Source organism: Monodon monoceros, unplaced genomic scaffold (assembly GCF_005190385.1).
Source record: "Monodon monoceros isolate NGI ecotype Baffin Bay Population unplaced genomic scaffold, NGI_Narwhal_1 Super_Scaffold_9, whole genome shotgun sequence".
Lineage (NCBI taxonomy): Eukaryota > Metazoa > Chordata > Mammalia > Artiodactyla > Monodontidae > Monodon > Monodon monoceros.
Genome location: NW_021703786.1, coordinates 55,452,458 through 55,465,554, shown reverse-complemented (window position 1 = coordinate 55,465,554; position 13,097 = coordinate 55,452,458). Strand labels below are relative to the sequence as shown.

At 38.9% G+C, this 13,097-nt stretch overlaps 1 protein-coding gene across 1 annotated transcript in view; it reads right to left on the bottom strand.

The window, feature by feature from the left end:
* The window catches only part of PSMD11 (proteasome 26S subunit, non-ATPase 11), a 28,569-nt gene that overhangs the window by 13,940 nt on the left and 1,532 nt on the right, over positions 1-13,097 (bottom strand). Inside the window, exons 2-3 of the mRNA XM_029212290.1 lie at positions 12,022-12,123; positions 6,572-6,696 (exon numbers count right to left, since the gene is read on the bottom strand). Of these exons, the coding sequence (XP_029068123.1) occupies positions 6,572-6,696; positions 12,022-12,123 (227 nt within the window). The remainder of the gene's footprint in view (positions 1-6,571; positions 6,697-12,021; positions 12,124-13,097) is intronic.

Below are 13,097 nucleotides of genomic sequence, written 5' to 3'. Positions count from 1 at the left end.
GGCTACATACATAGTGCTGGAATGTAGATTTCTATAATGGCTGAGAAATATTTAAAGCAGAAATTTCTCCCTGAATAGTAATAGTAATGTGTTCATGTGACTATATTGGTCATAAAGGGGAGAAATTCTCAGCCTAGGCACAAGTGTCTAACTCCTAACAGTTGCTTGTAAGACTCAAAAGGCCCAGCTGGCTTTTCCCTTCCAGATTCTAAGAAGTGCAACCAACAATTCTCATCACAATACAGCAAACTTAGCTTGTACTAAAGGAAGTAAAAAGAAATGAGAATTAGCCTAACACTTTAAGGGGCTTTTAAGCTTTCTTTAAAGGCACTTTGAACCCCAGTTCTATATGCTACCCAAGCAGTAAGGTACCATGCAAAGTAACTAACGTAAAGTAGTGTTCTATGCTAGACAGTCTACATGCCATAGGTACCCTTGCCATAGTAGCTCTGACAAGTACATACTAAGAGCTTCAGATCTTGTATCACTTCTGTTACTGCGAGTTAAGATTCATAATCAGAGCATAAAAAGAAACTGAGCTTTCCAGAGAACTAAGTGCTAAAAGAACAGGTTTTTATGTAAATCCCAATTTCTCTTAAGAGATGTTACAAGGAGGGAAAAGTAAAGGGACATAATCCAAATTGACAGACCTGCCTTTAGATAAATGGATGACATTACATGGTATTTGGAGGATTCACCAGTAAGTCAATGAAATCTTTGTAACTCACTAGAGCCCCCTAGTGGCTACTTAATCCCCAACTCTAAACTCAACTGCCCTCATACAGTAAATTCTACAAAACCTAAAATAAAAGCAAGCCAATCACAATTTCACAGTTTTGAGTTTTGTTCTAAAAAGCCAAACTCAAAGTAATATCTCTGTACATCACACGAATGGAACTGCAAATATTTTGCTGAACATTTTTAGCAACGAGAATAAAAATCTTCAGTGCTATGTGTCTTCGGGGGCTAAGTAAGAAATGCTTACCATCAGTTTTACTCAGCAAGCTTTTTCAAACAATGCAGAAATGAACGCCTAGGCTCCTGATCCAGTAGTCTGGAATAAAAGGTTGGCCACTCTGATGTATATCCCTAATTAAGAAACACTGAGTTCTACTCTAGCGTCTCAACCTGTCCTCATTTCCCTGACAGTCCAGATGTTAAGTGACTCACCCAAGGTCATTTATTCAGCTGTTGGGACCACAACTTGACCCTACCTCAACCCAGCCTTAATAAACTCAGGTCAATACAGACATTTCTCCTACAGCGGGGAATTTGTACAACATGAACTGCCTATCTGTTATCAATTACAGGGTACATGCTTTGCAATATCTGGGACTATAATTGGTGAAACCAGTGCTTTAGTTTTAAGAAAAAATTTTAAAGGCCACTGCCCTTGCTACATAGCTTGAGAGGTTTTGTCCTTTGTTAATGCTAATGATGACTGATAAAGGGGATAAGAATACACAAGAAGCCCATGCTTCTGGAGGAAGCCCTACTTGAGTACAAAAGCTTGACATGGTCAAGATTAGGTATTTTTTAAGCTTTAAATAAATACACTTAACCATTTTTTATATGCCTTTATTACCTAAATTCCTAAGGGGAAAAATTAACTACCATTCTAAGTCTGAAATTCTCTAGCACAAACTCCCTTTCTTCCCTTGAAATAATTGTTTCATTAACAGGATTTTTGATGTAACGTTTCTTAAAATGTCCTATTGTGTTTTAGCTGGATAGACTATACCAAAAAATGGCTTCCCATAGAAACTGCCTAGAGATCCCTAGAAGGTAGAATGAACTCTGGAATTTCAGTTCACTATTTGGCAGGGATCTGGTTCACTCTTCTTGCTCCTCTCTTCACCCCAACTCTCTACTCCTCTCCCCTTGCTAACCACCCCAATCCTCAGTCCCCCACCCCACCCATATAGCCTCACTTCCTAGGCTCTAAACTTTAGTACTGCAAATTGCAAATGACCAGAACCTAACCTGAATCATACCAGCTTTCGGAATACAGCAAGCTGAAGATTGTTCTGTAGATCTGACTTATGGTCAGTCCCCAAATACAAAAAGGCAAGGAAAATCCCCTCCCCCATACTCTTGGTGTTAAACTCCCCAATACTCTAGCTCTTGGTTAAACTCCCCAATACTCTAGCTCTCCTAACACTTCATATTTTGCCTCAGGCCTCAACAGTACTCTGACAGTGATCCACCTATGACTTGCTCCTCTATCCTTTCCCATTAGTCAATCAAAGAATTTTAAAAGAAACTAGAATTTTCCAAGATGAAGAAGACCATATCCAATTTCCCCAAGTCAGAGGCCTTGAGTCACATAAACAAATGTAGTAACAATACCCCGTGCTTATATCTCAAGTCAATAAACTTAAGTCTTAATTCAACAAAGTATCTCCTGAGCACCTACCATCCGGAAGGCATAATCCATACATTCCCTCAACAAATACTAGTTATGTAGCTTCTCTGGGCCAAACTACTCTAAGTGCAGAGGGTGCAGCAGTAAATAGGACACAGTACCTAACCTCATGAAACTTACACTCTAAGTAGGAAACGGATGTTAATAAGTAAAATAAATACGAAGAAAGCAGAGACAGGTATTTTAGATAAGGTGATAACAGAAGGTCTCTGAGGAAATGAGATGTAAGCAAAGACTTGAAAATGATGTGAAGAAAAAAGCCGTGTTAAGATCAGGCTGAGAGCGGGACTTCCCTGGCGGTACAGTGGTTAGGACTCAGTGCTTCCATTGCAGGGGGCACAGGTTCGATTCCTGGTCAGGGAACTAAGATCCCACAAGCAATGCAGTGCGGCAAAAAAAAAAAGTCAGATGTATAAAAATGCCCCAAAGCTAGAACAGTTTAAAGCTAAGGCAAAAGGCCAGTGTTACAGCTGTAAAGAAAGTATATGGTAGGTGAGGTCAGAGGCAGCCATGGTTAAGGAATAGCCATGAATTAGGAATGAGAAAGGCACTGTGGTACTACAAGGGATATAGGGTTTCACCCAAATGAGACTATATTACAGTAAATAAAATAAAGCAAGGGACTTCCCTGGTGGCACAGTGGTTAAGAATCCGCCTGCCAATGCAGGGGACACAGGTTCAAGCCCTGGTCCAGGAAGATCCCACATGCCGTGGAGCAACTAAGCCCATGCTCCACAACTACTGAGCCTGTACTCTATAGCCTCAAGCCACAACTACTGAGCACGCGTGCCACAACTACTGAAGCCCATGCACCTAGAGCCCATGCTCTGCAACAAGAGAAGCCACCGCAATGAGAAGCCCGTGCACCACAATGAAGAGAAGCCCCCGCTCGCCACAACTAGAGAAAGCCTGCATGCAGCAACAAAGACCCAAAGCAGCCAAAAATAAATAAATAAATTTATTTTTTAAAAAAATTTTAAAAAGGAAAGAAAATAAAGCAAATGTTCAGGTAATCATCATACAAGGCATAATCAAAAATATAACATGTACAAAATATAATGTGGATCACTGAAGAGTTAAGATCACAGTGACGTCAACAAGGGAAGATTTCAGAGGAGGTGGTACTTGACATGGAACTACAGAAGGGAAAGGTACTATCATGAAGAGTGTACAGGACTTGCTCAGCAAGTATCCAACAAGGCTGGCATGTTTGGTACATTTCATAGAGTACTAGGAGATCAGACTGTCATGCTAAGCTGTATTGTAGAAAAACATGTAATACCTAATTCTGTAGGCAACAGAGAGTCACTGAAGGCTCAAGTTACAGGTGAACAGAGAGGGGAATAAAATGTTCAGAGGGTTACTTGGTGGGGATATCTCTCAAAATGGTGGTACGAGGCTTTTGCAGTAGTCTAAGTAAGAAATAATTCGTAAAGCAATTATACTCCAATAAAGATGTTAAAAAACAAAAAAAAAAGAAAGAATTAGAACCCACTGTATATAACAATACCTCAAAAAAAAAGAGAAGAATTAGAACCCAAACTAGACGGCAGCTGTACATAGAGAACAAATATAAAAAGAGGTGGAGAACAGAGATTGAAGAAAGTTGCACTGACAGAATTTAATAAATGGCTGGATGTTGATGTTGCCATGTTGAATTTGAGGTGCAAGTAGCACCATCTGGATGATTGATAATTTATTCCAAAACAAGCAAATAACCTATAATCCACAAAAATTACTGAAAGAAGACCTGCTAAGTGGATTAAGACTCCCGCTCTTGATAAAAAGCTAAACTACTGTGACTCCCCTGGTGGCACAGTGGATAAGAATCCACCTGCCAATGCAGGGGAAACAGGTTCAATCCCTGGTCCTGGAAGACCCCACATACCACGGAGCAACTAAGCCCGTGCGCCACAACTACTGAGCCTGTGCTCTAGAGCCCGTGAGCTACAACTACTGAAGCCTGCGCGCCTAGAGCCCGTGCTATGCAACAAGAGAAGCCACTGCAATGAGAAGCCCACGCACCACAAGGAAGAGTAGCACCGCTCACCACAGTTAGAGAAAGCCTGCACACAGCAACGAAGAACCAACGCAGCCAAAAATAAATAAAATTAAATCTTTAAAAAAAAAAAAAAAGCTACACTACTAAACATCAAAAACAAAAGAAACCAACAGCTCTTACTCAGCACTAAGGTGACACTGACAATAAAATGACACAGTACCTGAGAGTGTTTCCTTTCACCCTAAGATAAGGAAGAAAGGTTTCTAGTTGACAAAAAAGTAACGTGCAATGAACAATAGCAATGTACACACACAGTTAAAAGGAGGGCCTCTCCAGACATGGAATACATGACAAAGGCCAGTAAAACCCACTAGCCAATTACAGGAGAGCACTAAATTATGATTTCAATAATTTAGATAAAGGAGTAGAACTGATCATTAAACAACTGCAGTTCTATCCAGAGTCAGCTCTATGTTATGGGAAGGGACAAATTCCAAGACTTCAGTGTCAAAGCAGCAGCTTGGATAATTAGTTTTTTCTGCCTAAAATGTTCCAAGTAACATTTATTAGTCTGTTTCAAGCTAATACTTATTGGTCAGCCCATTCTAAGGCATCCTAGGGGACTTCCCTAGCGGTCCAGTGGTTAAGACTCCATCCACGCTTCTTCCAATGCAGGGGGCGCGGGTTCGACCCCTAGTTGGGGAACTAAGATCCCACATGCCGCACGGCGTAGCCAAGGAAAAAAGAACAAGGCATCCTAATTCAAACAAAAGATGGGGTGTCACTTTTTCATGAGAACAAATACAATTTAAAAAAAAAATTAGGGTTAGATATAAGAGTAGTACTCCTTAGAAAAATCACTTTTTCTTTTAAATTATTCATAAAAATAATTTTAATGCTTTGGTTCAAAAGGCAGCTATCTACATATCTATTTTTGATCTACTGTCATGAAACACAGTTCTCCCAGAAACAAATGAATTTGAAGAATTCACTACAGATGAATTTTCTACAATGAAGTTAGTTTATGGTGTTTAAACTAGGTTTCAAAGAATCATTAGGGCAAGAAACCAGATTTTACAAAATGGTTTTTGTAAAACCATTTTACATGATTTTAAAGTGAGATCCATATGTCCTAGGTTTCTGGAGTTCCCCATTATTTACTCAATATGCCACTAAGCCCCTTCATATCTTTTACACCCACAGAGGCTATGGCAAACAATGAAATATATATATATATATATGTGTGTGTGTATATATATATAAAATAAACAACTACCAATTCCTATCCCTGCCTTTATACCATCTGACGTTTTATATATTTGTTTATTACCTGCCTTCATCGTTAAAATATAATTCTCATGAGAGCAACAACTGTATGCTATTACAAATGAATCCCCAGTATCTATAACAGTGCCTAACACATAGCAGGCACTAGTGAGTGCTGATCAATAAATCTACAGAAAAGACAACAACTATAGTCTTCCTACAAACAGATTCAAGCAACCACCATATACCCTGCTTGAATCTGCCACTTTTTACAGAATGAATTTTAACTTTGGTAGCGTCTCCTTCTCCTGAATTGCAGACAATACAGCTACCTTTGAAGAATGGGAAGAGGCTCAGTGATTCCAAAGAGGCACTCTTCAGTGCAGCTCAGGGTCTAGTCTGAACTCACAGATGACATGTACAGGTATACCAGTCACTTCTGCACACACAAGACGAAAACAGATGGATGCTCACCCCTCAATAAAGGCATAAATGCAGTACAAGACATGCCAAGAAGGGATGCCACAAGACTTAATTAGTGCTCACAAGGAGCTTTGTGACACAGAATGAAAGGTACCACAGACACAGAAAACATTACAAAGGTGTGGCAATACAATACCTCAAAGACAAGAATCAGTTTGTGACCCTGATGTAATGAGGATTCCAGGGACCACTGACAATCTCCACTTACAAAGCAAAGCATGGAACAGACCCAAAGTATCAAATGCCCTGTAACAAAGAGAAACTGACATGATAAGTCCTGCGCTGTCCTCCCAGTTGTCCCTTCCACATTAGTACCACAATGCAGGCAGGCATTTCTTTCACTGAAACAACACTTTGCTCCATGTTGTCTACCTTCTGTCATTAAAGTAGCTTACCTCCTGTCCTGTAGCTGCTTCCATATCAAGAAACAGATCAAGAAGAGATCGGACCAGACGAGCTGCTTTAGCCTTGCTGATGGAATTCAAGAAGGGTCGCACATACTTCAGCAGTCCTCCAAGCTCTGTGTGAAAGGCAATTCAGACAGGAAAAAGTACACATCAATATTAGGGACAAAATACCCATTAAAAAATGACCCAAGATCATAAAACCAGTAATTATGTCTGGAATCAGTCAAAATGAAACTTAGTAGGAATTTAAAGCATTCTTGGCAGGTAATGGAGTAGCAAAAAAGTTAACAACATATACCAAATCTGTATCCCATTCCCCACTCAGCCTCTGGATTACTGTGAGGGTCCTGGGAAAAGCTCATGTGTGTCTGCCTCATGAGTACAGCAAAGTGCTCACACTCTGAGAAAACAGTTTTCTAGAATACAAAATATGCTATGCCTCTTCCACCTTAGACAAAATTACTTCCCCACCGCTACCAAATTTATCAGGTTAGAGGAGTTAAATTTTTTTTTTTTCCTAATTTCCAACCAAGTCTGTCTCAGGAGTTCCCCTTAAACAGAGATTTTTCAATTCCAGGTTCCTTTTTTCCTCCCTTCCTGAAGTAACGCCCAGCTTAGTCTTTCACCAATATAATTTCCATGGCACTCTTCTGAATCAACTTTTCACATAAAAGTTAGGGTGTTTGTCCCTTAAAGTTATACTATAACCTTTGAAAATTCCTCATTAATCGGCAAAACCTAAGTCTTAAACTATGACAAAAAAGCCGTCAACCACAGAGGTTCCCCCCACCCCTTATATAAGAAAAAAGGGTGGCACAGTAATCTAAGGGAGCACCTTTAGAAACAAACGTGAAAATTAGAGAATATGTCAACTAAACAACTAAGGAAGTTCTTTTGGAATGTAGGTTAAAATTACTTTGGTGCCACTGCCTCCAACTGTAGACTCATCCTCCTGAGAACTCGAATTCAGGGCAAGCAAGCCTCCCCCTCCCGAGAACGCTAATTCAGGGTCTTGAATCCTCATCTGCCTGCGCAGTCACAGGATACATGAGACTGTGTCAGGTATAAAAGGAACCTGACGCAGAGTGGAAAAGTTCATCTTTCCCTTCACTCCCCAGTACTGACCTGTGAATCCCACCGTCTAAGATTTTTTTCCAATTCTGCCACTGCATTCACTCCTGTACTGACTACACACACGCCTGCTTTCATGCCTCGCTCATGCTGCATTTCCACCTGGAATCCCTCCCCATCACTTCGACCTATGTAGATCTTAGATATCCTTTTAGGTCCAGCTGAAGTCCTAGTGAGTCTTCCATGCCAATGCCAGGCTACACTGATTTATCTCCCTCAAATTACTTATGCATTTATGCAAACTTCAATTATGTTATATAATCATAGTTTTTTAAAAGCAGTCTAGTGCAATGTCCCTTCTGAAACAGCATTTCCCTCTATGCTTGAACAAATCTAAACACTCCCTAGTGACAGAAATATTCAGAAAGTAGACGATTCCAGTGTTGGTCAAACTAAATTGTTCTTTTCTGAAACATGAGTCTATACCCTCTTTCCACGTGGCTTCAAATATTTGAAGGTAACTATCACTCATATCTCCCTAACTTTCCCTTTCTCCAAGCTAAACAGCTTTAACTATTTCAACTGTTCCTCCAATGTCCTGGTTTCTAGACTCCTTGTCACCTTAGTTGCCCTCCTCTGAATTAACTCTAGTTTGCAAATGTGCCACTTGTGGTCCCCAGAACTGAATCAACATTCCATGTAGGGTCAGACCAGTAGTCATGGCTTAATTCTCCTGATTGGACTGCCACATGTAACACAAGAAGCATGTTTTGCTTTTGCTAATAGCACTCTTTGTTCAGACTGAGTCCATAAGGTCTTTTTGCATAGAGAGGTAATTCCCCACGTTCTTCTGTTTTGATAAAATAGTTTAAGTATATAACTTTATACTTTCCACACTGAATTTAATCTTGCTGGCTTTGACATAACTCTGAATCTTAATTCTGTTCTCTACTGTACTGAATCATCTACAAAAATAAGCACACCTTCTGATATGGCTTTAGCTCTACTGCCAGATACTGACCAGAAGAACAAGGACAGATCCCTATGAATGATGCTAGAGACTTCCCTCCAGGTTGACAAATGATCCATTTGTCATGGCAAATGTTCAAAGACCCTGCTTACATCAGTTATGTTGTCTATATCGTTCTTCCTATCCCAGGGGTTGGCAAACTTTTTCTGTGAAGGACCAGACAGTAAATATTTTTGGCTTTGTGGGCTATATGGTCTCAGCGGCAGGTACTCAACTCAGCCAGTGTAGTACAGAAGCAGTCATGGGCAGTATGTAAACAAATGGGTATGGCTATGTTCCAACAAAACTTTATTTACAAAGACACTTAGCAAGCCATTGCCTGTGGAACCCTGCAAATCTGCTGTCTGATAAGGCTAACCAAAGAGAACCAAGGTGAGTTTGGAATAACCTTTTCTTAATAAACTCACTGCTTTATGTGCTTAAAACCTACTTATCAAATAATCTGTCCTGGAACTTTACTGATGATTACCAGTTTACAGTGTCTAGAATTTATTCTTTTCATTATCTTTTTGAAAAGTGGAATAATGTTTTGCCCATCCTCAGTTTCCTTATACCTCTCCACCCTCCATGATTTTTCTCAGAATAATAGTGGCTCTATAAATATATCTGCTACAACTATTCTTTTGATATTGAAAGACAGAAGTTGTCAGAACCTAGAAACTTGAACTTATTTAAAAAAAAGACTACCTGCTCTCTCTTCTCTCACCTACCTTAGCTTTAATTCTCTCTTTCTGATGTTATTTCTATCTTTTTCTTTTTGAAAATCATTTTCCTTCCTGGAAAAGGCAGAAGTGAAACATGAGCTAAGGAGTCTGCCCTTCTCTCCAGCACTTGCTAGCATTACAGTATCTTCTCCAAGTTATTCTTCTAACAGAAAAACAAATGACCTCTTAGTTGCCAAAGACTCAGTTCATTTTTCATTTTAGTCTATTACTGTTTCTTAGTCGTTCTTGGTTATATTCCGTTTCTTTATATTTTCACACTGATTTTTTTTTTTAATTCTTATAGAATCATATTGAGTTCTTCTATTCTTACTGAAATTATTTGCAACTGTGTGACCAGAACTTCCTTTTCAGAATCTCACAGAACTCAACACACTCCATTAAGAGTCTCAGGCTATGAAATCTGCAGATCCTGAGCCTAGGCATCATGTCTGATGACGAACACCACTACTTTCAATCACTATTCTGCATCAGACACTGTCTTATTCACTAATTCCCAAGTGACTGATGTCCATCAGGGACCCTACCTTAAACTTTTTGAGTAGAGTACTTAGCACAGTGCTAGCCCTATATTAAATGCATAACAAAACAAAATTGGAAATCAATGGAACAGAAATATTTTCTGTTCTCAGGGAACCCAAAAATCAAAGGAAACAACACAAACTGATCAATTATTAATAGCAAAGATAGGTAAATGAATGTAGGCCCCGAAACTTCCTTACTATACTTGTCAAAGTCTTTCTTAGAAAACAATGATAAGTAACCTGGAAATGTTTTTTAAAGTTCTTATGATTCACCTGTTAAATTCCAATAAGTTTCCCTGTACACTTCTCAACTTCTCAGGTAGGTCACAGGGAGGGGAGGGCAAGAAATAAGGAGAGAGTAAAGCATGAAATAGTAATTTCAAGCAAAGCAGTAACATTTTTGGACAAATTTTCTGAAACACTGACTATACTACATGCTGTTTTTAATTATCCATTCTACTTGAGAAAAAGAGACATCTGGATCGTTCAACAACAGAAAACTCATTTCAGGGAATTCCCTGGCAGTCCAGTGGTTAGGACTCCGGGCTCTCACTGCCAAGGGCCCAGGTTCAATCCCTGTTCAGGTAACTAAGGTCTCAAGAGCCATACAGAGCGGCCAAAAAAAAAAAAAAAAATCATTTCACCTGGTTTTCTAATTCTTTCAGGAAAATTACCTTATTAATTATATTTCATGTGGACTAATGATCAAAAGGTTTTCTAATTCTTTCAGGAAAATTACCTTATTAATTATATTTCATGTGGACCAAGCTCACATTAACTGACAGGCAAAAGAATCCATAAACATGTTAAATAGGAGAGAAGTCAGCCTAAAATGAAAAAACCACCACCTACCACTGATAACTCATAAGTGGATAACTATGGAAAGCAAATACTTCAAGGTCATGAGCTCTGAAATAGGACTACATGGATTCAAATTCTGAGTCTCCCATACTAGCTGAGTGCCCTTAAATAAGATATTTAACTTTTCTGTGCTCAGTTTCCTCAGGTATAAAATAGGTAATAGTATATACCTTACCAAGTTGTTTCGAGGATTCAATAAGCTAAATCCTGTTTGGGCTTAAAACAATAACTAGTTCATAATAAGCACTCAAAAACGGTTTTTCTCATTATAGATATTTTTAATGATATTTTAAATAAGGTACAAGATCCATATAAATACATCCTCCCAATTTCATACAACTTTATTCAACTTTCTATTGACTGAGCCTAATAATTAATAAGTTATCATCCTTAACTGGAAAAGATCTTTGTTTTCAAGTTCAAGAAATTTTGCTAACTTACACGTATCATCCTTTTGGATAACAACATAATTTTGGGGAAAGTAATTCACGAGATCAACCATGTTTAATCCATTCTAATCAGATAAGCCCTAAATTCACTTTAAAGTTGACAAAATTCATCCATTTTAAGTTTAAGCAGGCTACTCTCTAAATACTATTGTCACTTTACTGGTCAAAAGCCCTTCCTTGTCAACAAGACTCTCTCCTTCTAAGGACACACCCATCATCAGAATATCATCTCGAGCTTGCAAAGTCAATGGTTCAATTACAACTAGAATGTTTGGGCAACAACAGGCACAAAGCCCTAGGTGCCAGTGGAGAAATCCTGGGAAGGTTCTCTCCATTTAATGTCTTACTCATTGTGTATCAGACAGCAAAGCCACTTCCTTGGACACAAAATGCCTAGTCATTTTGAAGTCAGGGGCCTAGAGTCACTATCCACCTTAAATACATCACAGCAGCTCCATGAAATCACCGAAGGCTGCTACTGCCCACATGTAAGGGAATGCAGTGAAAAGCCGAACGAGAAACAAATCACAGGTCACAATATAGTGGGAACAGGATTTTTTTCCCTCATCTGCAGAACAAAAGTCTTCAATGAAAGAAGTGAGTGTAAAGGTCTCTTAACTTCCTGATAGAAAGCTAAAGCTCAACAAGTTGGCAATAAAATTGAATTACACTACCAATAAACTGTATGGATGCATTCCTATGTTCCCTCACTCCAACCAAAAAAAAAAAAATTTCACGCAGCATTTCACGTAAAAGAAAGCAATTCACTTGTAGCACTTACCTGCAGCTTGTCCAGTCTTCGCCAGGAGAGACCCCAGTTCCAGGATGCTCTGCTCTTTGACCTGCACTGCCTCCTCATCATTCTCCTGAATGTCACGCTTCACTGGGAGAGGAAAATGCAAACTCTCTTAAAATTCTGACAAAAAATGAAAACTAAGGGAAATTTCACCCTCACAAGACCAACTACAAACTCAAACAGTTAGCAAAAGACAAATTCTAGAGAGCTTTAAAAAAAAACTCTAAACAAGAAAAAGTAAAATGATCATGCAGCACATGTCCCATGTGTATCATAAGAATAGATTCCTCTCTTTTGATTTTAAATGTGCCTTTTCATTCTACCAGTTAGAATTTCCCTTACCCACATACACTGAGATTTCTGTTGCTGTCACTTGGTTAATGCAAAATTCAAACAAGTTCTTCCAGTTGTGGTGGTAAGCCCCATGCCAGGAACTATGTTATGTGAAAATATTAAACATGCCTGTCTGTGCATTTACCTGCCACAAACTAAAATCAAATGACCAAGTTACTGATAACTATAAAGTCAAAAGTCTTTCAATAAACTTTAGGCCTGTGGAGGGCCTCAGCTGATGGGTGTGTTAGGGATAAATAATTCTACAAAGCCATTCAGGAAACATAACCCTGTCAAAGCTCCAGTGTGATCCTTAGGAGGGAATGCTACTTTAAGGGATTCAGGACCTGTTAAAATAACTTTGCGCTATGTGTCCCACTTCCAACTGTTAATAACTATTCTACCACTCAAACACTGGACAGCCTCTTCAAGTTTGTAGTGATAATCTTAGCAATCATCACTAGTTATCACTTCTCTCACAAAGCATCATGACTTGACAAAAACCAAGATTTTGATACTCCATGATGGAGTCCGGAAAAAGTAAGGCTGTCAACCATCATGACTCAAGCTTGTTCTAACAGGAAAGTTTTCAAGGGAACTCCCTCCTAATATAGTGGGCAAGCAAGAAATACTCTAATTGTAATGTTTACCACAATTCGCACTTTGTATTAGGCAATAGGCCCAAAAAATAAAATAAAATCCATGCTTCTCACATTAGTTCTAAATAT